This window comes from Lissotriton helveticus, chromosome 1_2 (genome assembly GCF_964261635.1).
Source record: "Lissotriton helveticus chromosome 1_2, aLisHel1.1, whole genome shotgun sequence".
Lineage (NCBI taxonomy): Eukaryota > Metazoa > Chordata > Amphibia > Caudata > Salamandridae > Lissotriton > Lissotriton helveticus.
The window spans coordinates 379,424,872-379,451,125 of NC_136058.1; the positions used below are offsets into that span (position 1 = coordinate 379,424,872).

Sequence of the window (26,254 nt, forward strand, 5' to 3'; positions counted from 1 at the left end):
TCCAAGTGGTTAAAGGGCGTAGCAGGCGAGGGGAGAGATAAAGGGGGGAGGGGAATGGAGCAGGGTAAGTAGACAACGAATGAAAGAGGGGAAAGCATTAGGGGAGGGTGAGAGAGCATGAAAAGAGGGGAGAGGGTGCTTTACGTGCAAAAATGTGGAAACTATGACCTTTTTCAAAAGCATACTTAAACTATGGGATTTAGTGCTACACTTTCTCATCCTTCCAAGACGGATTTCTGCAAGATTATCTTCATCCCCTGTTGCTACAATAGCAACACAAGCATAAGCGAAATGGAAAGGTTTCATTCTCTGCTTTTTAGGTTGAACGATGACAGATTAAAAGAATTTAACAGAGTGGAGACTGGGGACTGGGGTTCATTTCTAGGGATGTTTCTCATGGAATCTGTACTTGAAATCTGGTTAGGTTATGAAGACCAGTCTACGATGGCTGGGGCATCAGGAGCACCAACAGTGATGGTCGGAGGGAGGGACTTTATAAGCAGTCAATTCACTTAATAAGGTGCCTGGCAGACATCTGTGTTATATTGGTTCGGTTGCTGTTGCTTCAGTTCGTTTAGTTATTGCGTTCTTCAACTTTGTTGTGTTGTATTTACTTTTTGGTTCCCTGGCGTTCTGCCTGAACTCTGACTTGTCTCTAAAATATATAACTTGTTTTGTTGCATTATTATTAATAGAGAGTCTTGTGTAGCCCAAAGCTACCCACATGGAGTTTCCCTTTGTTCTTGCAGCAGGTCGGGTATATCCAAGACCCACTGACTCAGAACAACCAAGTCTTCAACTGTCTCCGAAAAGTGGACAGCGAGGTACAGCTTCTCAAGGGTCCCAGTGGGGCATTTCCCAACTTAGGACCTTGATATCCAAAGGAGCGGCCTCCCATGCTTGTACATTTGACTCTGGGGACAGTGCTCAGGGACAGTACGCTGGAGGAAAGGGGGCAGGAACTATTTGTTGACTGTTGTCTGAACTCTGACTGGCCTCTGGATTATCACTTGGTGGTGGTTGCTGTGTTTGTTCTCCTGCCTACTTCCTGAATTACGGGTTCACTTTCAACCTGAAATTCCACCATTGAGGTTTCCAGCTTCCTGCTAAGTTCCCTGCAGCCTGCCTTTACGAAGCCTGTAAGCGTTCCCACCAGTACCTTCTTTTCTAAGATAATATAAGTATTAATGAGTGATGGTAAAACCTTATTTATCTTTCATACCTTTAGTGCACATTTGGCATTTACCTTTGAAAACACTATAGTGGATTGCCTGAAGTATGCAAGAAATGTGGTTGACAAGATTGCAACATTCCTGCTGTCTTTTTCTTAAAACTTTTTTTTCTCACTCCCAGTCCCCCTCTCATCTAGGATTTAGTCCATACATTTTTACTTACTTCTGCACAGGCAGAGCTACATTCTAGGGAGACTGGGCCGATCAAGACTTCGAATCCCAACACTTGCTGGTTCCCACTTAGTCCTACCTCTCATGCATTGTTAAGGTTAAAGTGCTTTTCAATGTGAAAGTTAAGTTTGGCTGTCAACTCTGGGTCCCTCTGCAGCACGTGGTCTTGGCAAAAGGGTTTGTTTTATGTTACAGGAAGAATGAAAAAAAGGCGGGTTTGCGCACTGATAGGCCAGTGCAGTAATTCAGCCCATATAAGGTCAGTTTTAAATAGCCGTTCGCTCCAAGGAGTGAACGTCAACCCAGACGTTCCCACGCGTTTGGCGTCTAGTCTGAATGTAGAGAACTGAGCCGCCAGAAACGCGAGAAAGAAGGGAACTTCCCTTGGGGCTGAAAAAAGAAGGACCACTCTGATGAGCTCGGTCTGTTTGGCCATAAAAAGTAGTTCATGGTATTGCTTGCCAGGTTGACAAATAGGATAAAAATAGGACTGAGCCAGCGATCCCAGACTGCATAAACTGGAGTGTGGATGTAAGACTACATCCTTTAGTGAATTAATAGATCTACAGAATTGGAATTCAAGAGGTTCTTAGAAATTATCAAATCAGGCGAGGAAGTGGGTTTTGTCTGCCTTAATGAATTTATTTTCCTGAATAACCAAAAAGTGGGGAGCTAACCATTCAAAAAGGGGCACTTTCCTACAAAGATTCATTCGATCTAGCATTTGGAGCCTGTCATCAACTATGTGTGTACATGCTGTTTCCATGCTGTGACCCTGACGGAACTCGGACTTGAATTACTCTATGTGATGCAGAATTGGACATGGTCCCCTTTCTCAAGGGGCTTTGCCAGAGTTGAGTTTTGGAAACTGGACGTATGTTAATTGGGTCCACATAATCTAATGTGGGTTTTTTCGGAATAGGGGTTACCTGCCTGTATTTTAGGCAGTCTGTTATAGCGCCTTGAAGTAGTGAAGAATTCACTATCAGAGCAGCAGAGTCCATCACCGCTGTGAGAGGAATGGCGCAACTTACCCGCATTTTACATCCCATGCCGTGAGGGCAACGGCATCTCTTCCACCAGCAGAGCCCCGCGCCGTGAGGGCGACCGCGCTGGGCAGACTACAACTCCCAGCACCACCTGGTCAGGCGCAGCAGGAGTGACGCGCCCAACGCGACCGGAGGTGCGTTAAGACCGGGGAGCACCGGTCGAGTCTGGGGGCAGAGCAGCAGAGTCCATCACCGCCGTGAGGAGAATGGCACAACTTACCCGCATTTTACATCCCCTGCCGTGAGGGCAACGGCATCTCTTCCACCAGCAGAGCCCCGCGCCGTGAGGGCGACCGCGCTGGGCAGACTACAACTCCCAGCACCACCTGGTCAGGCGCAGCAGGAGTGACGCGCCCAATGCGACCGGAGGTGCGTTAAGACCGGGGAGCGCCTCCCGCCCGCGGGACGCGTGCGGGCAGCGCCAGGCGAAGCCCGGGACAAGGGCGGGACAGTCTGTGGCAGTCCAGGGCAGGACGAGGCTGGGCTGGGCCACCCCTTTGACATTCCACCCCAAAAACTGTAAGACTTAACCTACTGACCACCCGGTCATCTATTTGAGATGTGTAATTTGTTGTAATTTTAATACTATTCCATTTGTTCCATTAGTGGCCCCGTGCATCATTGGTCGTTGTCTTAAACAGTCAAGCTTTAGTTTTAAACAAAAAAGGGGGTCTCACTTAGCTTACACCCCCTCCTACCTCTCATCCACTTTGGAGTAAATAGACGTTTGAGGTACCTTACTCTAGGGTATTCCCAGTATGGGGAAACTTACCAACCCTTCCCTTTCACGCCCCAGAACCAGGCAACAAGTCGCCACGACTCAACCACTCCCGACCTTAACAGCAATTGATCTTATGCTCCAGAAAACCATAGGAGCAGTAGCAACGGCCATCGAAGATAGGGAAAGGCGTCTATCTTCAACCCCTGCATTAGTCCTCCCACGGTTAGAAGGTGACGCCTCTACGACCATTGCTAATCCATTTGAGTCGACCGTTTACCAAATGCCCTCCTTTTTTGAGCTACCGTGTGCCCAGATCATACCGGAGGTGATTGTCTCTGATCCACCCTCTCCATTGGTTCCCCATCCAACTGAATCCAATGACTCCGTGCTTAGCCCCAAAAGGAAAACAAGCATTAGAAATGCAATCGGGCTCGGATTTATTTGAGTTTGAGCTAATGGCATTGTAAATGCCAATGTCTTTTTGCCATGTGTTATGGAGTGTGTGCATGTGGTGTGTAGTGGAAGTATCTTGGTTCAATTGTAATTTTACCAATGGTGGCATGCTGTGCTTTATATGAATATGTTTAAAAGTAAAGTGTACCATACTGCGATTGCTTGGTGGAAAAGTGCACTGCCGGCTGGAGGTGTGTGTGCCTGGTGGAAGGGTGCACTGACGGCTGGTGGGTGTGTGCTTGGTAAAAGCGTGCACAGATGGATGATGGTTGTTGGTGTTTGTGCATGGTGAAAGCATTCATTGACGGCTGGGGGTGTGTTGTTGTGTGTGTTGTTTTCTGTGTGCTGGTGAGTGTGTGGTGGTGAGTCTGTGGGGGTGAGCCTGGGGAGTGAGTGTGGTGGTGAGTGTGTTGTGTTGAGTGGTGACAAGTGTGTGGTGTTGAGAGACTGAGGTGTGTGGTTTGTGTGTGCGTTATGTGTGTGTGGTGTATGTGTGTGTGGTGTTTTCTGCACACTCACACACTGCCCCTACACATTCACACACTGCTCACCCGCACACTCCCAATGTCACCCTGCATAGTCACACACTGTTTACCCTGCACACTCATTCTGCACACTCACACAATGTGCACCCTGACACACTGTCTCTGCAGTCACTCTGCACTCACTGTCACTCTGCACTCACTGTCACTCTGCACTCACTGTCACTCTGCACTCACTGTCACTCTGCACTCACTGTCACTCACTGTCACTCTGCACTCACTGTAACTCTGCACTCACTGTAACTCTGCACTCACTGTCACTCTGCACTCACTGTCACTCTGCTGTCACTCTGCACTCACTGTCACTCTGCACTCACTGTCACTCTGCACTCACTGTCACTCTGCACTCACTGTCACTCTGCACTCACTGTCACTCTGCACTCACTGTCACTCTGCACTCACTCTGCACTCACTCTGCACTCACTCTGCAGTCACTCTGCACTCACTGTCACTCTGCACTCACTGTCACTCTGCACTCACTGTCACTCTGCACTCACTGTCACTCTGCACTCACTGTCACTCTGCACTCACTGTCACTCTGCACTCACTGTCACTCTGCACTCACTGTCACTCTGCACTCACTGCCACTCTGCACTCACTGTCACTCTGCTGTCACTCTGCACTCACTGTCACTCTGCACTCACTGTCACTCTGCACTCACTGCCACTCTGCACTCACTGTCACTCTGCTGTCACTCTGCACTCACTGTCACTCTGCACTCACTGTCACTCTGCACTCACTGTCACTCTGCACTCACTGTCACTCTGCACTCACTGTCACTCTGCACTCACTGCCACTCTGCACTCACTGCCACTCTGCACTCACTGCCACTCTGCACTCACTGCCACTCTGCACTCACTGTCACTCTGCACTCACGGTCACTCTGCACTCACTGTCACTCTGCACTCACTGTCACTCTGCACTCACTGCCACTCTGCACTCACTGCCACTCTGCACTCACTGCCACTCTGCACTCACTGCCACTCTGCACTCACTGCCACTCTGCACTCACTCTGCACTCACTCTGCACTCACTCTGCACTCACTCTGCACTCACTGTCACTCTGCACTCAGTCTGCACTCGCTGTCACTCTGCACTCAGTCTGCACTCGCTGTCACTCTGCACTCAGTCTGCACTCACTGCCACTCTGCACTCTCAAACTGCACTCTAAAAATGCACTCTCAATCTGCACTCTGAATCTGCACTCTCAATCTGCACTCTGCACTCTCAAACTGCACTCTGCACTCTCAAACTGCACTCTGCACTCTCAAACTGCACTCTGCACTCTCAACCTGCACTCCCACACTGCACTCCCACACTGCACTCCCACACTGCACTCCCACACTGCACTCTCAAACTGCACTCTCAAACTGCACTCTCAAACTGCACTCTCAAACTGCACTCTCAAACTGCACTCTCAATCTGCACTCTCAAACTGCACTCTCAATCTGCACTCTGCACTCTCAAACTGCACTCTGCACTCTCAAACTGCACTCTCAAACTGCACTCTCAAACTGCACTCTCAAACTGCACTCTCAAACTGCACTCTCAATCTCCACTCTCAACTCTCAATCTCCACTCTGCACTCTCAATCTCCACTCTGCACTCTCAATCTCCACTCTGCACTCTCAATCTCCACTCTGCACTCTCAATCTCCACTCTCAACTCTCAAACTGCACTCTGCACTCTCAAACACCACTCTCAAACACCACTCTCAAACACCACTCTCAAACACCACTCTCAAACACCACTCTCAAACTGCACTCTCAAACTGCACTCTCAAACTGCACTCTCAAACTGCACTCTGCACTCTCAAACTGCACTCTCAAACTGCACTCTCAATCTGCACTCTCAACTCTCAATCTCCACTCTGCACTCTCAAACTGCACTCTGCACTCTCAAACACCACTCTCAAACTGCACTCTCAAACTGCACTCTCAATCTGCACTCTCAATCTGCACTCTCAATCTGCACTCTCAAACTGCACTCTCAAACTGCACTCTCAATCTCCACTCTCAACTCTCAATCTCCACTCTGCACTCTCAATCTCCACTCTGCACTCTCAATCTCCACTCTCAACTCTCAAACTGCACTCTGCACTCTCAAACACCACTCTCAAACACCACTCTCAAACACCACTCTCAAACACCACTCTCAAACTGCACTCTCAAACTGCACTCTCAACTCTCAAACTGCACTCTGCACTCTCAAACTGCACTCTCAAACACCACTCTCAAACTGCACTCTCAAACTGCACTCTCAGATTCAGATTCAATGATCTTTATTCGGTTAAAAACAAGTAACCAAGAAAGAGACAAACATCAAAACAAATTACAATAACTACAGCTTTTAGAGTAAGTTCAATAGCGAAGACCAAAAAGACAGATACTTAAAACGGAAAGAGAACTAGGCATTAATCAGATTTCTATTATCATATGTTTCCGTAATTTAAAAACACTCTTTAAAAATGTTAAGACCACAGATACAGATAAAACCGTGTCCATTCTCTGGAACTCTAAAAAGGCTGGGCGACATCTGGTAAAATTCATTTCTTTTAAAAAGGGGATTATGATTTCTCTACGTAAGGCACTATAAAATCTACAAAAGAAAAGGATATGGATATCCGATTGTTGTGAGGTGACATCGCATGGGCAGAAGGGTAAAGTACGTGTCCATGAGTTCATTTTTGGAAGTGACACCAATCTAAAAAATATACAAAATCTGAATCGAGTTAAAAGAAAACGATCATAGTTTGTCATAGGCAGGGATAGATATGGCTGTACAGACTTAACCTCACATAAGGTCAGGAGATGTGACTGTACTGAATGTTTTAGAGATTAAACTGCACTCTCAAACTGCACTCTCAAACTGCACTCTCAAACTGCACTCTCAAACTGCACTCTCAAACTGCACTCTCAACTCTCAAACTGCACTCACAACTCTCATGCTGCACTCTGTAACTGCACTCTCAACTCTGAAACTGCACTCTCAACTCTGAAACTGCACTCTCAACTCTCAAACTGCACTCTCAACTCTCAAACTGCACTCTCAACTCTCAAACTGCACTCTCAACTCTCAATGTGCACTCTCAACGTGCACTCTCAACTCTCAATCTGCAATCTGCACTCTCAATCTGCACTCTCAAGCTGCACTCTCAATCTGCACTCTGCGCACTCAAACTGCACTCTCAAACTGCACTCTCAAACTGCACTCTCAAACTGCACTCTCAAACTGCACTCTCAAACTGCACTCTGATTCTGCACTCTCAAACAGCACTCTGCACTCTCAATCTGCACTCTCAAACTGCACTCTCAAACTGCACTCTCAAACTGCACTCTCAAACTGCACTCTCAAACTGCACTCTCAAACTGCACTCTGATTCTGCACTCTCAAACTGCACTCTGCACTCTCAATCTGCACTCTCAATCTGCACTCTCAACTCTCAAACTGCACTCTCAAACTGCCGTCTCAACTCTCAAACTGCATTTACAAGTTGTGAAATGAATTCTTTGGCAGACTGTTCTAAAAACGACATAATCAAAGTATGTGTTCCGAGTTGCTAGACTTGGGGAGTTCTACAAACTTTCCTACCAATGTTCTTTACTTTATAAAAAATAAAAACAATAAAACTTAGCACACTTCCTCTTTTGCCATCGCGCAAACGCTGCAACTAGCAGGATACCTAGATTCCATTCGGGGTTTCTCCCAGAGCTCGGAAGAATAGAATTTAAGTCAAGAACGGAAATCTACTTCTGCTGCTCCGCCTTTCAGCACGACGGTCAATATACAGTCCCCAATGTTGATAGGGCGCGAGCATCTGTATCAGCCCCACGCAGCCCTCGTGACACGCTTTGCCAGGCGCGTCTTACAAGCGCAGCTGTGGGCAGTCAATTTTCTCGCAAACACCAATCCCATTAGGAAAAACAATACCAATAAAAACCCCAAACGAAGGTCCGTAACTGCAAGCAAACAGTTACCTCACCTTTCGTTATGTCAACAACTGACGGGCTCCTTGAATCATTCCTTTAAAACTCTGCTTGCTGTCTGAAGGAAGTAACAAGGCGCATTATTCAGAGAGAACAAAACTGTTGGAAATTCGTGTGTGGAAAAAAGTTGACGCAGGCGGTATGGGAAAATACAAACAATACAGCAGGCTGTCAGACTATGCTGAAGTTCAACACCGCTGCAGGACTCTGCCCAGAAAGCAAACAGTTCTAAAAGGCGCTGCCTGCCAGCTTGCTATTCATTACCTCAGCTCCGAAAACAAAAGCTGCTGCAAAGAAACACATTATAAACTCGAGAGAACAATTCCATTCACACCGGCCACGGACCATTCCAGAAAAAAAATGAAACTGAGATTAAAAGAACAGCCCATGACAGAACGTCAGACTCTTGTTCTTGAACTAATGAAGCCCTTTCCCGGCCTGGCATGGAGCAGCTGCGCGCTGAGCGCTGCTGAATGGTGAACGCGCCCGGCCATCTGGATTCACTTACGGAGGCACCCTGACAGCTCCTAATTATAATTAATGTACTTCTTTGCGCGCACACGCACGAAAAATGCTACACATGCCCGACGAAAACGACATTTAGCCTATCACTTCAAGGCTATTAAAACGACACCACAACCAAGACGAATCACTGGCCAGATGACATAACACACTAAGGAATGTGTGGAATTTGTCTCGCCAAAGCCCTAGGAGATACTTTTTTTTTCTCTTCTTTAACATTAGGATCTCGAAACTCCTCCCACTTACGTGGGCGGAGGCCGAGCCCTAAAAACAAAAACGACGAGAAAATACACGAAGAGGAAGAAATTATATTCTACCATTAGAGTACAGTCTGAGCCAGTCCCCCCCCCCCCCCCCCGCCCTTCCTCTGCAACACCTCTTTGGGTCACACACTTGATGTCTGATTTGCAGGCTTACATAGAACAAGTAATTAGTTCTTATGTGAAACCCTTATCATCAAGATTAGATAGAATTCTTTCTCTTGTCTCTAATAAATGCCCAGGGAAGCTGCAGCGAGCTAGCTCACAGGGGAACCACGTTATGGGAGAGGGTACAGCTTCCACCTCAGGTACTCCAGCGGAGTTGTGCAGAAACCCACTAGTGTACCAAATGGTCTGCTGGTACCCTTTGTCCATCTGAGTTACCCAAAGCAATTGCTCCATAAACATGTGTACCGCCTCCACCCTTGGTAGCACCTGTGATGCGGTCACGTGCTTATGGTAAACCCGTGCCCCATGCACCCCAGAAACAACAGGTAGAGAGTTCATTAAAACCTGCTCCCCGCCCCCAGCTCCCGCCTGAGGCTATGCCTTATGTGGTGGTGCTTACAGGAGTCCCACCCCTGGAAACAAGCTCCACCTAATCCTACCTAGAGCTAAAAAACAAAACCACATTTTGGCTAAATCGGCATAGACCAAGAGTAGGACCGGGGCAGGGGGAGATCCTTTTTGTACGCAGAATCAGCTGGCTGGGCACTAGACACAAGGACATAGGAGGTGACTGTGTTATTATTAATTTCAGGGACACTGAGATGGTCAAATACATTTTAGGTAATGGCGGGTTCGAAAACACGAGCAAGATCTGTACTAACCACTTGGGGTACTTTTATCCACAGACCATGGCGAAACCCCCTCCTCATTTAAAACACCTTCAATGCTAAGCTTTTGTGAATCCCATTATACATGACGAGTTCACCTTGTCATTAGCACTGAAGTGGTTAGTGGCTATGGTTTGGAGTATAACGTGCCGGTGGCCAATAGATATAGGGCACTGAGCTACGTTGACGGACTAATACCACAAGGGGAAGACAATGCTACGGCTAATTATTCCTCGGAGAGGCTGAGTGAGGGAGGCTCTAGCAATAAAATAGGGTCTGAGGATCTAAACCAGTGCCCCATAGAGGTCGGTTTTTCATCCCCATGCCCACCAATGAGCCAGAATGCTTCTGGGGGGGATCGGGAGCCAGGTGCTTGCCAGGGTGGTCTACTACCACCCCCTGACTTACTACCGGAATCCCCCGGTGGCCAGGCATCCCTCAGCTCCTCCTTGATTGGGTTCTGGAACGTGGCAGGGCTGGGGGCAAAATTATAGATCCCGGAGTGGGGAGAGCTGATGGACGGCTATGATATATGCCTATTCCAGGAAACCTGGCTCTTGTCTGCCCCATGTAGGTTAGGATTTGCGTCCTATCACACACCGGCAGTGCAGGATCTTAGGGGAAGACCATCAGGAGGACTATGCACTTGGGAAGCAGTACACCTGGAGTGTTCAGTCAAGATAGTTGATACACACAGCCCTGATATCCTATGCATTCTTCTTACACTTAAGGATGCTTCGGTGGTGGCCGTGATTAACATTTATTTACGCCCGACTCCACTCAAGCTAGGATTATCCACCTTAGAGGCCCTGGAGGCACTACTCTCATCCTTCCCCTCCTCTTATAACAAGGTGATAGGCGCAGATTTTAACTGCCACTCTGGGGGATTCCCCCGGTCACGACCGAGGAGGACGAGATTTGGTCAATCTCTGAATGCCACATGTATCCAGCAAAGCGATTATCCCCATTGGTCCTTGCAATCAATAATTTGGTTGTTTCTAATTCCCTTAGGGCATGCAATGGTCAACTGCTACCTGACATACCGGGTGCTCACACTTTTAATAGATTAGACATAAGCACCTCAATAGATTACATCCTGGTCAATGTAGAATATTGGGCAAAAGTAAAATCGTTTAGGGTAATCCCCCGGGTTGAGAGTGACCACAATCTCCTAACGCTGGAATTGGCCATCCACCTAGGGGCACACAATACACAGACGATAGTGGAACCCTCACAAAATGAGAACTACCTGCAAATGGCGGGAGGCAGACTAATTGGCTGGCGAAGGTGGCACTAGCCCCGGACACGTTAGCAGAAATCTATAATCACGTAGCTGGGGCTCTAGTAGCGGCTAGTGACATGACAGGGCTCAATCTAGACCCATCGAGCCTCGTAGCCCTCCAGCACACCCATATTGAGCTTCTTTCCGCACTGGTAGGATACTTCTACACCTCCAAGCCGGGCAGGCCTGGGTCCCGGAAGAACGAACAACATTGGTTCAATAAAAACTGTAGGGAGGCGAAAACCATCCTAGTAAAGGAGGTTAAAATGGGGTCACCCAGATGATTTAGGAAGGCTAGACAAAACTACAAAACTCTAGTTACAGAGGCCAAATCTGAATGGGAGGCGGATAGGTGGGATAAGGTGAGCAGGGTCCTTGCCACCCGGGACTATAGATCCTTCTGGAACCTGGTATGGGGGGGGGATCGGTGACAGAGATGCCAGCCATATCACCTTATCTCAGCGAGGATACGTGGCTTGCCCACTTTAAACCCCTATACTCGCTTGATCCCCTAGCCGATCCAGCTGCTGCAATGGAACTAATAAGACCATTGGCCCCTGAGCCCTTGAGGGGCATAACCCAAGTTAACTATCCGTGCACCTTGCTGGAAGTAAATGCAGCGCTTAAAAGCCTGGCTGCTGGGAAAGCTCCAGGCCTGGACAGAATCCCTGGTGACCTTTATCGGTCCGAACAAAGGGTCTGGGCGCCCTACATGTGTGTCCTGTTCAACGCCATTATGCAGGGTCTGGATATTCCCCATACATGGTTGGGTGCGGAAATCATTCCCATTTATAAGAAGGCCTCCCCCCTTGACCATGCAAATTACCGACCCATCAGTTTGATCGACGTATTGCAGAAGATCTTCGCCCAAGTCCTACTGTTCAGGTTGCAGAATTGGATGGATGACCACCACATTCTAACCTTCCTGCAGGCAGGATTCTGGGCGGGAGTATCTACGATCGATCAACTGTTCAGGCTCCAGCGAATATACTGGAGGACTGTTGTTCTAGGGACAGGTAGTTTGTTTTTGAATTTTGTGGACCTTAGGTCCGCATTCGACATAGTTAACAGGGACAAGCTTTTGGCTCTGCTCCTGGAACTGGGTGCCCCGACCTACTTGTGTGATCTTATCAGGCGAATGCATGTGGGTAACTATGCCAGGGTCAGGTTCGGTAAAGGTGGGGAGCTGTCGGCCCCGTTAACTGTCGACAAAGGCGTGAGACAGGGGTGCGTTCTGGCCCCTATGCTCTTCTCCCTATATCTTAATGGGTTGATCGCACATCTGGCAGGGGCTAGGAACTTGGACTCCCCCAGTCTGGCAGGGTGGAAGATACCGGCACTAATTTTCGCTGATGATACCCTCCTACTATCTAAATCTTTTGGGGGTATTCAGCGAACTTTGGAGGCTTTCTGTGGCTTCTGCAGGATGAGGGATTTGGAGATCAATGTCTCCAAAACCAAGTACATGGTGTATAACCTTAAAATTAAATCAAATTGCCCCCATCCCCACATGGATGGACTGCCTTTGGACCGAGTGTCCACATTTGATTATCTGGGGGTTACCCTTAATGATAAAATGGACTGGTCCTCACACGTAGCCAGGGCGAACCTGAAATTTTCACAATCCTCGGGTGGCATTCTTAAAGTTTTCAATAAAACATCCCAGAAACTAGTGGGTCCGCCGGTTGGAATATATAAAGTGCATGCACGAGGGGGTGCGACTTATGGGGTGGACCTATGGGGGCATGCCAGTACTCCCTCACTTTCCCTTACGGAGAATAGTTTCATTAGACGGATCTTGCATCTCCCAAGGAGTACCCCCTTAACTCCTCTAAGGTTTGATTTGGGATTAGTCCCCATACAGGATATCATTTCGAACCGTCCACTGCTATACTGGAGACGGCTCAGGTCCACTCCAGAATTAGAGAGCTTCATAGAGGATCTGCGTGATCTCCTGTCCGTAAGTGGAGTGGGAAAGATCCCATGGCTGAGTTATATTAAACATCTTACTCTAGCACTTGGAATGGGGGATCTGTGGACGTCTCCCGAGGCAGTATGCACCCAGATCTCCAAAAAATCCTTGAGTCTAGCTTTAAATCCACATCGCCTCGCTAGTGTATTGAATAATCCTTCTATGGGTAGGCTGACCGAGCACTTTCTGGAATTCAAGGCACTCCCTGGATTCGAGAAATTCTTAGACGATATCCAGCCTCCGCTGGCCAAGAAGCTATACATCCATTTTAGGCATGGCACACTGCCGCTTAGGGGCCTCACTCATAAATGGACAGGGAGCACACAACCAGTGAGCACTTGCCCCGGGTGCGGGGCTGCAGAGGAGACAGATCAGCACGTTCTGCTCTTCTGCCCCTCGTACCACAGTGCAAGGGCTAAATGGATAGTCCAGTACTGTAGGTCCAGAGGTCTCGGAGACTTTAGGGCAGTGCTGAGAATTCTAAGAACGGACACCACGGCCTTGGCCCTGTTCGCTACATCAAGGTTCCTCATTTCTATGTGGTATATTAGGTGTGCAATTCTAAAAGGAAGTCCAAAAACACCCCTCAATAGCTAAGGGTTTTTCTCTTGATCTTGGTAGAGGTATTCACTGTGTGGGACCGTAGCTATTATTTTATGTTTGTTACCATGTTATGGGTGTACTGGTTTTATACTGCTTTTATTGTCCATATGTACATTTTATGATACAGTTTTTATCGTGATTATTTTAACAGTTTTTAACTTGTTCTTTTTAAATTAGACTATGAAATTGTAAACTGTCTTTTTATGGTTTCTAACCGAAAATAAAAGCTTTGACTGACTGACTGACACTATCTTGGTCCAGAGTGAGAGTATAGATGTTTTAATCTCATTGAAGAAGTTAGATAGCAAAGGGTGGCAGAAGTGGTTTGACGGTTCAAGTGTTCTTAGAATCTTAAGAATAGCGTTTCCATCAAAGATTTTGAATGTGTTCGACGAAGCGTTGTTATTGTGGTTGTTTCCAGGTAGATGTGGGGGCTGAGCCAACAGAGGCGAGAGGGTGCTGTTTATCAAGATGACCGGAAGGTGCTATATTGTTTGGAGATCATTTTCAATGTTGTTTGCCTTTTCTAGAAAAGAGGCAAATTCCTCGTATTTTGGATGGGGTTAGATCTAATAGTGGATGGGTTGGGTTGTCTATTAGATTGTAGTTTTACAATTTCTAATAGCCTTTTTAGGTGATTTCTGGCTTGGTCTAGTTGGTTTCTAAAGAAATTAGCTTTTATATTTCTGATGCGTTTGTTGTAGATGCTTCTCAGAGATCTCAAGTGCTTTAGGTGTTTGAGGAATGGTGAGAATCTCCACTCTCGTTCGGCATGTCTCAAATTGCGTCTTTCTTAATTTAGGTTACCATGGTTTGGAGTATTTAGTGGACATCTTGAGCTGTAAGGGCGCTCTTGTGTCAAGAATGTATGTCATGGAGTTTTTGTAATGGTCTGTAAGGTAATGTACATCAGACATGTCCACAGGAGGAGGCAAGATGTTATTGCTGACAGATGTCAGTTTGTTATGGTTAATGTTTAGAGTGCTCCTTTTCCAATATCTATTTTTTTTTCTTGAGCTTTGTGTGTCCTCACTGATTCAGAGATGAGGAAGGTGATGATGTGGTAGTGGTCTGTCTAGTTGCAAGGTACGATTGATTCAAGTTGAATGGAATTGGCCGTAGCAATTATTAGATCCAAGGTCGCACCCAGGTTGTGTGTAGTGCTGTCACAGATTTGGATCAGATTAAGGTCCTCTAGGAAGGTTTTTAGGCTGTCCGCTGAGGGATCATTCTGATTGTTCCAACGGATGTTGAAAATCTCCAAGGAAGATCTAGGTGCAGTGTTGCCCCATGTTGCTGGTGGATTACCATAATTTGTTTGATGAATTAGAGGCTGTCTCCTGGTGTGTGGTAAATCACGTGCATTTTGCGTATAGGCCTGTAGGTACTCTGTGTTTATGCATAGATATTCACTGAGGATAGCACACCGGTTTGTAACTGTATCACCGCAAGGTTATTGCTATGTATGCAGATGATGCCTCCACCTGGTCTGCAAGGTCTGTCTGATCTTATGATGTGGTAGCTAATATGTCATGGATTGGTGCGCAGGAGTCTTTTAACCATGTTTCAGTCAAGATTACTAGATCAAGCTTGTGTGCCACGATGAGGTCAGCGATGTCCGCCACATGTTTCTTAGCTGCTCTACAATTGAGAAGCATGAATTTCAGGTGTGATTTGGAGTCCCTTGAGGTAGTCTGTATGATGAGGACTCTCTTAAGGTTAGCCTTGTTTACGTCTCTAGAGTGGGGCCTAGGTTTTCTGTGTCGTTTTCGAGGGAATTGTCCTGGTTATTGTGCTGTGTTGGCTTATATGTGAAGAGAAGGATGTAAATGTTGCTGTCTGATAGCGTATCCTTCGGTCTGATTGGCCACGTGGAGGCATTGGGGTAGGGTATAGTCTGCATCTCCAGTAAGGGGGTGGGGAGATGGCTGAGGAAATATTGGCAGGGGTGTATGATGTCAGTCGTGAGGGGTAGTTAGTAAGTTGGGAATGGTTGTATCTATTATTTCCAGAAGTCCTGGTGGGCCACTTGTTGTAAGCTAACTCTGAGGTGATTTTTCTTAGGTTCTGTAAGTCTGTCTTGAGTTGTTGTAGGTCTTGTGTAATTTCTCCAAGTCTAGAATCTAGCGAGATGTGGGAACAGGTGGGTGTGGCCAAGGGGCTGGGTGGTGTTATGGACTGAGGTGTTAGAGTAGTGCTGATCTGAGCAAGCTAGTGGGGGCGGGGGGTTGGGATAGAGAGGGATTTAAGCTTGGGGTGTGGAAGAGTAGATATCTGGAGCTTACTGGTTAGAAACAATTGGGACTTGGTCCGAGATTAGTGTGTCTTGTAAAGCGCACTGCTACCCGCACCGCAGGCCTCGTAGCGCTATAGACCGCTGGGGAACCCGTCCTGGCTTTCCCTGTGAGATAGTTCCTCCTGGGAGTCTCCAAGGTGAAACCAGGCATCCCTGACGTTTGTGAGGGGCCGTTGTGGAGATGAGGCAAGCTTAATGCCCAGAGTTACCGAGTGTGGTTTAGTGTTTCTGGGTGAGACTTGAGCAGTGTGTGTTTGTAGCTCTTGGAGGTTGTTTTTGTTGTTAGATTAGGCCCAGTGAGAAGTGCATTGTGAAGGTTTATTTTCCAGAATCCTACACAGTTAAAGGGTAGAGCGCTGGTCTGCTGCCCATGTATGTATGTATTCCATCAAGTACTATCCCAGCTCGAGTCTTAGCAAAAGCACCATATTCTGCTTCTTTAGCAGTGATTAAAAAAAACACCTTTAAAAATGGCATTTTTCTGCTTTGAGACCCACTGTACAAAAACACTGGATTGATTGGGACATACACAGATTTTAGGCCTGAAGATTTAATCCATAAAAATCCTAAATTCTGTTTTTATCAAAAGCGGTGATTCGAGATTTACTGTTGACCCACAAGTAGAGAGAAGGAGCTAAAAACAAAATTTTACATGTGTGCTCTGAGGCAGTCTGCTTGCTAATAACACCACATGGCTTCTAAATATAGGCTTATACAGTTAGATGTTCCTTTACTTGCGTGTAACAATGACCATATTTTTTTAAGTGTATTGTAAACTCATATTATAAATGTATCTCCAAAATGGGGAGCTTATCTGATAATTACGCAATGAATTACATTGTGGGTCAGTTTAAGCGGAAGAATGGGTTCCTCTGCACTTTATGAACAGCAAGCTACCTATTGAAACTAATAACATTGAATTGTAGTTTCAAATACATGACTTGTAAATGTGAAAGGTTAGTTATCATTTGCATTTGACCACTGCAGGTTTCAGACCACAGAAGGCCCACAAGTAAACAGGTTGGGGAAAGACTTGGTTTACCATGATGTACCCTGTGGCCCAAGCAGAGGCCCAGTTATTTCTGTTTGTTATAATGCCAGGGTTTTGAGGTGGAAGCACAAAAATGTTAAAATACATACCTTGATTTTAGTATAAGTGAGATTTACGTATTGAGTCATTATGTTTCATAGTGGATTTGGGGGATTTTTTTTAGCCTTTAATCTTCTGAGATCCGATATGTGCAGTTACTATACAAGAAACATCTCTTAGGAAATGCAGGGTGACGTGCAAGTAAAATATATGAATTGTAGTATGCAGCAAATATATATTTATTTAGGTACTGGATATTTTGTCTCCTTGTGGTGGGCAATGAATTAGACATGCGGGGCATGACAATCTTGTTATATCTTCCTTGATGTGTTTACACACCTTTCATATATTTATATTAAATAGAGATCCACCAGTAGTCCTCAGGCTGCCACACAGTCTCCGCAACTGGTTTAGCGAGAGGTGTTTCAGATGGGTTAAATCTAATAGAGCGCAGCTTATGATTTCTAATTCTACAGTTAAAAGTAATGAGAAATGGTGAGTTCTATGCTCAAATACTGCATTGAAACTACTGAAATAGTTTACCATGATGTACCCTGTGGCCCAAGCAGAGGCCCAGTTATTTCTGTTTGTTATAATGCCAGGGTTTTGAGGTGGAAGCACAAAGAAATGTTAAAATACATACCTTGATTTTAGTATAAGTGAGATTTACGTATTGAGTCATTATGTTTCATAGTGGATTTGGGGGATTTTTTTTAGCCTTTAATCTTCTGAGATCCGATATGTGCAGTTACTATACAAGAAACATCTCTTAGGAAATGCAGGGTGACGTGCAAGTAAAATATATGAATTGTAGTATGCAGCAAATATATATTTATTTAGGTACTGGATATTTTGTCTCCTTGTGGTGGGCAATGAATTAGACATGCGGGGCATGACAATATTGTTATATCTTCCTTGATGTGTTTACACACTTTTCATATATTTATATTAAATAGAGATCCACCAGTAGTCCTCAGGCTGCCACACAGTCTCCGCAACTGGCTTAGCGAGAGGTGTTTCAGATGGGTTAAATCTAATAGAGCGCAGCTTATGATTTCTAATTCTACAGTTAAAAGTAATGAGAAATGGTGAGTTCTATGCTCAAATACTGCATTGAAACTACTGAAATAGTAGGGGCATCCTTGGCAATACAAAATAGAAAGTGCCCATTTAGCCAGAGTATCAAACAAGTTATTAGTCCTTGAAAATAAATAAGCAGCTTATACTATAAAATAAGTACTTATGAAAATTGGCTGCAAATGGAACGGAAGTGGATAGAAATAAATGTTCTCCTTTTTAGGGCATATGCATCTTTACAAGTCATAGGGCAATTGTGCGGACCATAGTCAAGAGAAGTTGGCTGAATAGAGTTAGTTGAATCTTCAGACAGCTCTTTATTGTTTGGGAGTTAATTTTTTTTTATTTTTTTTTAAATCTGTCTTTATTATTTTACAAACAACGCATGGCAAGTATACATCAGTGATTAACGTCTGTACTATACATCTTATGAACATTCCTAACACCCCCACATTCTCCTTCGATGGGTCCTCATTTCTTTATTGTTGTAAGATAATATTGGTCACTGGACTGCAGGCATCCCGATATGCTCTTGCATATGTTATTAGGCGCTAGTTGTCAGCCATTTAATGCCTATGTTTGACAGTGCAAGTCATATAAGTAACAATAATCAAACTCCCTCCCTCTCCAGCCGGTGTGTCCAGGTCCCTACTCGTCTCTCACAGTAGTATTACCAGTTACTTCGTGTCTTGTTCCAGGATGTTGGGGGACAATACCCACTGGTCTCGGTGCATCTCAGATTATCCCAGTCATTTACCTCATGGCTAGGCTTATATCCCCATCCCTGCTCCGTGAGCTGTCAAGGGGAACCCATTGGAGCCACCTCAGCAGTGTCCCCCTCTGAATCAGTCTCTGGTGTCTGTAGTGCTATTACTAGCGCTTCCCACGCCCATGTCGCATCCATCGCCTTCTCATTAGGAGAACGTTTAGCATGTTGCAATCTAACTGTGCTCTCACTCCTAGCCCATTTAAGTAGTTCCGATTTCCACTTCCCTATGTTGGGCCCTCGCCCTGACTTCCATTAGGCCGTGATCTCTCTCTCTCTTAGCTGGTAGTTGGCCTAGGTCCAAAAACTTGCTCGTGATTTTCGTTTTGGGAGTATGCGGAAACCAATGCAATATACAGGTGCCCATGTCAGTATCTATACGGCGTTCTGTAAGTCCACAGAGCAGTTTGACTACCTCCTTTCAGTATGTTCCTAACTGTCTGCAACTCCACAGCATGTGATGCAACCCCTTCCCTTCTAAGCTACAGCGTGGGCACTGGGCAGTATCTATCTGGAAGTACCTGACCGGAGTCAAATAAGCCCTATGCAATATGAAGAATTGTATACATTGAAATCTGGCATTCCAGAGTACCCTTCCAGGCCCTCCGAACCAATTGAGCCCATGTTGTTTCCGGTATTTCTTTCCCAAGATCCAACTCCCATTTTCTGTGTAGTTCTTGCAGAAGCTGTAGGCCTTCTGTGACCAGCCGCCTGTAGAGGCAAGTAACCGCCTTAAACGTCCCCGCCGCCATCACAACATATTGGCATGACATAGAGGTCCGTGGTTCTGAATGCCCCTCCTTCCAATGACGTTGTATTGCCGAGGTCAGGGCTGCATGCAACAAATAATCCCCTCGCGGCAGACCATACCAGTCCTGTAGTGCTTGAAAAGATAGCAACCCCCGCCTTCGTACAAATCACCTATTACTTGGACACCCATCGTCTCCCAATCTGCCAATGCCGACCAATCCCCCCCATGAGGGAGGGTAGTACACACGCCCAAGGGAATCTCCGGGGCATACGGGCGGCTAATGCCAGCTCTGCGCTGGCTCCGGTTCCAGCAGTGTCTCAATGTCTGCTCCTCAGCGGTCAGCTACCCAAGTTGCAGGCGTTGCTGTAATATTATAAATAAGATCACGTGATGCAGAAGCCACCAACCCTCCGGACCGTCCGGGCCCCGAAACTCGCGAGCCACCAACTGAGTTTGGGAGTTAATTGTTTGCATATTCATAGCTACAGGAGTGAAGACCTACATTAAGTTTTTCAAAACTTCCCATTTGTACGGTGATATTGTTACCCTGGTTTATTTTACATATCTAGTGTGCCAGTATCTTAGTAAAGCCTGTCATTAAACATGAACTAGTGTTTAGTTTGATAGTTATTGAAACAGAAACTAAATCAACACAAATTTGTTGAGAATTTTTTTGGTGTGATATTTATCAAATACTAAAAATTTTTGCTTTCGGAATTGGGCGTTAAATGGATTTTAATGCTTACCTATTTGAAATGCTGTAGTTTAACAAGGCATGCATTCTTCATCTCTGCCAGTAATTACGGGGTATGATAACCATTGAAACTTATATATTTCTGATTCCTGCCTAAGTAGGTGTTTGCGCTGGGATCTCAATTTAAAAGTACAACTGTGATGCGGTTCTAGATAGAAAATAAAACCGTCTAATAAGAGGCACCACTCCTTCTCTTTCATAAAAACTAATGATGAAATCAAAATTACATTAATTCCATGTTTTTTTTGCAAGAAAAAATGTAATTGCAAGTTATTTAGTGGTGATTCATCTGAATGTGGAATGCAATAGAGGGGCTAAACAGAGGTTTAATCATGAAATATGAAAGTCAATCATAAAAGGAACAGTTTTTGTCTGTGGGTAGGGACCATGATCAGTACATGCACCACTATAGGACATTGTGTTTCTGTTTTACACATGCTATTCGTGTGTTTTTATATTTATATGTTTTGTAAGATATTGCTGTGACTAGACTGCACATGTAACCAATTCTATATTTGATATAGGGTTTTGCTTCTTATGTTGCAGATATTTGTATTTGTTCATTGCAATGTGCTTATATTTTATTTTACTTCATACATTGTTATATGTAGTGAATTTCACTCCATTTTTCTTTGTTCTATACCAAAAGCTTTCAATATGAGATTTTGTTAATAACTAGTTCAATATCTTTATTCCAATAGCATGAAATTTCATTAAATTGATAGTTTCACTTTTCCTAAAAGATACGATACTCTAATGATTCCTGTAAAGTATCCATGTTTTATGATTTTAGATCTCCATAACTCCAACAGCGGGAGAATCCATGTGCATCTTAAACTAAGACCCATCGGCAATGTGTACAATAGAAGCTGGAAGCAATGGTGTTTGTTCTTTAGAAAGGGAGCAGTATCACAAGAGAATGAATAACCCACATATGAACAAATCCATCCTGCAAGTAACCAACTAAAGCAATCCCTTGGATGTACGAGTCGGAGTACCTTCACACCATCTGTCTAAAACAGATAAACATGTACCAAATCAAAAGGCAAATATGCTTTAAAACATTTCCAACGCTGTCATTGAACTGAGATCTCCCAGTGATAGTTACAGCATTGCTCTACTGCATAAAAAAAATGATAATCCTGTTTTATTTGAGGTCAATGTAATCATCTTTTGGCTACACTATAAAAACTACATTGAATGTTCTAATATGCAGAATACGTACCTTGTAAACCATACAACTAAAGAGTAAAAGATGTAGCAATGCTTCTTGCAGTACTAAGCGATGTACTAACATTTCAGACTTATTTTCCTCTTGTGCAAAATGTGATGTGATTGAACAAGAAGAGACAACCCTCACCAGACAACCAAGAATGTCATGACTGTGGAATTAATTTAGGCGATATTCATCTTCTCTATTGTTGGAAAATTCGTATCTGCAATACCACATACATGTGAATAAATTTAGAGTTTTATTCACCATGACAGGGCATCAGCAAACTAATCTGGGGGATGAACATAAAAATGCAGCCAAGCAAGAGTCTGAATTTCCAAGAGAAAAACAATGCACCGGCAACGAACATACGAAAAGCTTGAAAGTCACATCATCAAACCTAAAATGCCACCAGCAAACAAAGAAAGGAAACAAAATATACATGTGCAGCGAGTGTGGGAAGACCTATGAGCAGTCATCACTCTTGAAGGTCCATCAAAGAATACACACAGGGGAAAAACCATATAAGTGTATTGAGTGTGGAAAGGGTTTCATTCAGTCATCGGACCTAAAGCGTCATCTACAAATTCACACAAGAGAAAAAGCATACATTTGCCCAGAGTGTGGCAAGGGATTTGATCAGGCATCTGGCCTATTGTGCCATAAGCGAACTCACACAGGAGAAAAACCCTACGCATGCACTGAATGCGGGAAGAGCTTTAGTCGGTCATCAATCCTAAGGCAGCATCAACAAACCCACACAGGAGAAAAACCATACACATGCAGCGAATGTGGGAAGAGCTACATTCAGGTAGCACACCTAAGACTGCATCAACGAACACACACAGGCGAAAAACCATTTGAGTGCAATGAATGTGGTATGAGTTTCAATGTATCATCAAGCCTGTTGTCTCACAAGCGAACGCATGCAACACATAAAGCAGTCAAATGCAGTCAGTGTGGAAAAGGCTTTAATCGCTCATCATATCTAAAGATCCATGAGAGAACACACACAGGAGAAAAACCATACAAGTGTAGTGAATGTGGTGCAAGTTTCAGTCATTCAAAAACCCTAAAGTATCATCAGCAAATGCACACTGGTGAAAAACCATATAAATGTAAGGACTGTGGGAAGGCCTTTCATGAATCTTCAAGGCTAGTGGTCCATCTGCGAACACACACAGGAGAAAAACCATATACATGCAACATATGTTGGAAGAGTTTTAATGAATCATCATACCTAAAGGTACACCAACGAACACACACAGGAGAAAAACCATACATTTGTTGTGAATGCGGGGCAAGTTTCATTTATCCATCAGCTCTAAAGGCCCATCAGCAAACGCACACAGGAGAAAGAACTCATATTTGTAGTGAATGTGGGAAGAGCTTCAAAGCAACATCCATAAGGAGCCATCGGCTAACACACACTTCAGTAAAGCCATACACCTGCAATAAATGTGGAAAGAGCTTTAATAGACCATTAACCCTAGTCTGGCATCAGCGAACACACACAGGAGAAAAACCATGTAAGTGCAATACCTGTGGGAAGGGTTTTATTAATTCGTCAGGTCTAAAGCGCCACTGGCAAACCCACACAGGAGAAAAACCACACACATGCAGCAAATGTGGGAAGAGCTTTATTCAGTTGTCGCACCTAACACGCCACATGCAGATACACAGAAAAAACATAGATGTGCAATGAAAATGTGAAGAACTTTGAATAATTATCAGCCATATGGTACCATTCACAAATATAACCGTGGTGAAAAAACAAAAAGATAGTGAATGTGGGCTTTTGTGAATCTTCCCCCCAGAGAGATCTCAATTGAAAAACAAATGCGGTCAGTGAATCTGGTAATATCTTTATTAATTTTTCATTCTTAATGTGCTATCAGAAAACACACACAAAGGGGGAGACTAACGTAGGAAATATGGGATGAATGTGCCAGCTATCAGTGTTAAAAAACAAACATGATGCTGTGATTGTGGGTTAAGCCTAAATCTATGTCAGTAAATACATATGGCAAGAACGCATTATGTTTAATTAAATTATTAACCTTTGTACAAATGTAATCATCAATGGACATGTGTATCAGAAATTCCACGGAGGAATGATCTTAAACTCAGTTAGATCCTCAAACGTAAGGTTTGGTTAACAAACAGAGAACCAAAACCATTCACGATTGTTGAATATAGAATGAGTTGCAAACCTATTCAAGTTCGCTGAGTACTGGATGAAAATCATGCCATAATGTGTCATAAGGCTGTTAATTCAAGAATGTTTAGGAGAAACCCTCTTGGTGCAGCCTCTCACACACCTATGCCATTCTCACTATATTGTGTAATGTTTCTAGGAAGTCACACTTGCATTCTTGTTATTATATTGTATACACATTTTATAAAAATTTTAACTTTTTTCCTGTATTGTCTCAGAGCAGTTAGTTGTTCACTGTTTTTACAACATTGCATAATAATGTACAGTACTTTCACGCTTACAAATCCTCTTGCTGTATACGTATAAGGGGTTTTATATGCTATATACACAGAGCATACCTATAAAAAGTATTTTCCAACAGTATTCAAGAAGTCTGTTTGCTGTGTAGTGGAAGAATAAGGGTTGGAAATTATTCATAAATAAATTAACGAAGAGGAAATATTAAAACTCTGACATATAATATTGTTTACATTGTCAGAGTATGGTTTGTTAGACTGGAATGCTCTCTCCAAGGAATGACACTAAGCGGTGCAGAAGAGGACTAACACTGAAAACTGTCAACAACCACAAGTCAGGGGTTGTAGTGACTTTGGAGAAGCTCCTTTCTGATGCCAGCTGTGCTTTCTTTTCTTCTTCCTGGTCACACCTCAGCCTTCCACTTCTCCTGGTTGCGTTAATGGCAAATTAACCAATTTGAACTATTTCTCTGTTTGGGTTGGAGAGACTGTGCATGGGGCTGGCATATTTTCATGCTAGAAGTTTGGTTTCATTACACTTTTGGTTATGCATAACCTTTCGTGTTACAGTAGACAATCATCTGTTGATAAAAACATTAACACAAAGAGGAAATCACTAATAAACCATGATGCTCTTATCTTTGCGACTGCATGCTCTGATTGCGAGAAATTAAGTGGTACATCTTTTGAAACAAGACATGCTTAAGCTTTAACTTGTTATGGAACACCTTTTTTTGCAAGTGGATCTTGTGACGAATTAACGCTGAAGTCATGTTTGTGTTGAGGAGTTAAAAATGGTATAAAATAGTCAACGTTCTTTAATTTATCTGTGTGATTGAAATATATAGTATGTTTGTAAGAGGATTCAAGAATATGACACTCCATATTACCCTCTATGCAGTTGCTCAGAACTTGCTCTCAAGTACTGAGTAACCCACACCCAATGCCGCTTTTATTTGCAGCCACACTACAAAGAATAATAGAAAAGGGAAATATTGTTATGATGTGAGAGCTTCCATCCCAGTCATTTAATACCCACATTAATGAATACCTACCCTATTATGAGCCTTAAAACTACTGGGGTAAACAAGGTATCAACAGATCACTGGTTTCAGTAGAACATTTATGACCTCAAGGTGAACCCGAATTTGCATAATCAGTAACCTTACTGATTAATTCTCTCTGAACAATGAACATTGATACAATTATTTATTTTGACTTAAACTTGTTTTTTAAATTAAATAACACCGTAAGGGCGGCATTGTGTGTCACACTTACTGAAAACTGACATTATTTCTACAGTTCGTCTCAGTATTCTAATATTGGAAAATATAGTTTACTGTTTGTGTCACAACAATTTTATCGGAAAAGAAAATCTCAAATGTATTCAGGCAGGAGCAAATATACAAAGCATAAATATTACTTATTTTAGTGCGGAAGTCACAAGAAGGGAAAGAAACTTTCCGCTGTGCCAGCCTGACTATATGGAAACATTCAACAGCAAGAGTTTATGCCTAAAAGTACTGTAGGAGCCCGGGTGTCATAGTTAATGGATTTTGCTTACTAATCTAAAGGGGTGCTGCAAAGTTAGTTCTATTCTCCTCCAGAGAAAGTCCATGATTTCTGATTGCAATAGCATTCACAGCATCCTACATGTAGGGGAAAAGGGTAAGGCGATGACCATGGAAACGCTGGTTTGAGGCTCATCATACTTCCTTCGGAACTGTAGCACTTCCTTCAGAGCTGCTCATCAAAGTCTGCAATGAAGCAGTGTCAGAAAAGAATCTTGAAACATTAGTATAATATACAATTCTACCTAATTATCTTAAGTAACAAGTCCTCTAACTCACCCGTTTCTTCACTTAACGTAAATCAGCCTCTAACTGGAAATATAAGAAAACCATGGTTACTATTTGTGCTTTGAAATTCTTGCAGTGGAGCTTTAATGCGTAACTCTATGGAACTTTAGAGAGTTAAATGCATGTTAGTCAAAATTAGTTCAGTCTTGAAAATCCAGGGAAATTATCATATGTACATAGGTGGAGATGAAAACAAGGCAGACTCAAAGTGCAAAATTAGAATGTGCCCAACAAACCAAAAAAGTGATACAAATAATACACAAGCCTAAAGGTACCAATGTGCAAGACCTTGAAAGCAGTAAACAGTTGTAGATAAGATTCGATTAGGCAAGATAGTGCAACAGTAGGAAGTCCCAGTTCCCACC

General features: G+C 44.1%; 1 protein-coding gene across 1 annotated transcript in view; it reads left to right on the forward strand.

Moving 5' to 3' along the window:
- The window catches only part of LOC144804134 (uncharacterized), a 123,328-nt gene that overhangs the window by 19,865 nt on the left and 77,209 nt on the right, over positions 1-26,254 (forward strand). Inside the window, exon 2 of the mRNA XM_078671899.1 lies at positions 21,157-23,272. Coding sequence (XP_078528025.1) covers positions 21,845-23,272 — 1,428 coding nt within the window. The 5' untranslated portion in view covers positions 21,157-21,844. The remainder of the gene's footprint in view (positions 1-21,156; positions 23,273-26,254) is intronic.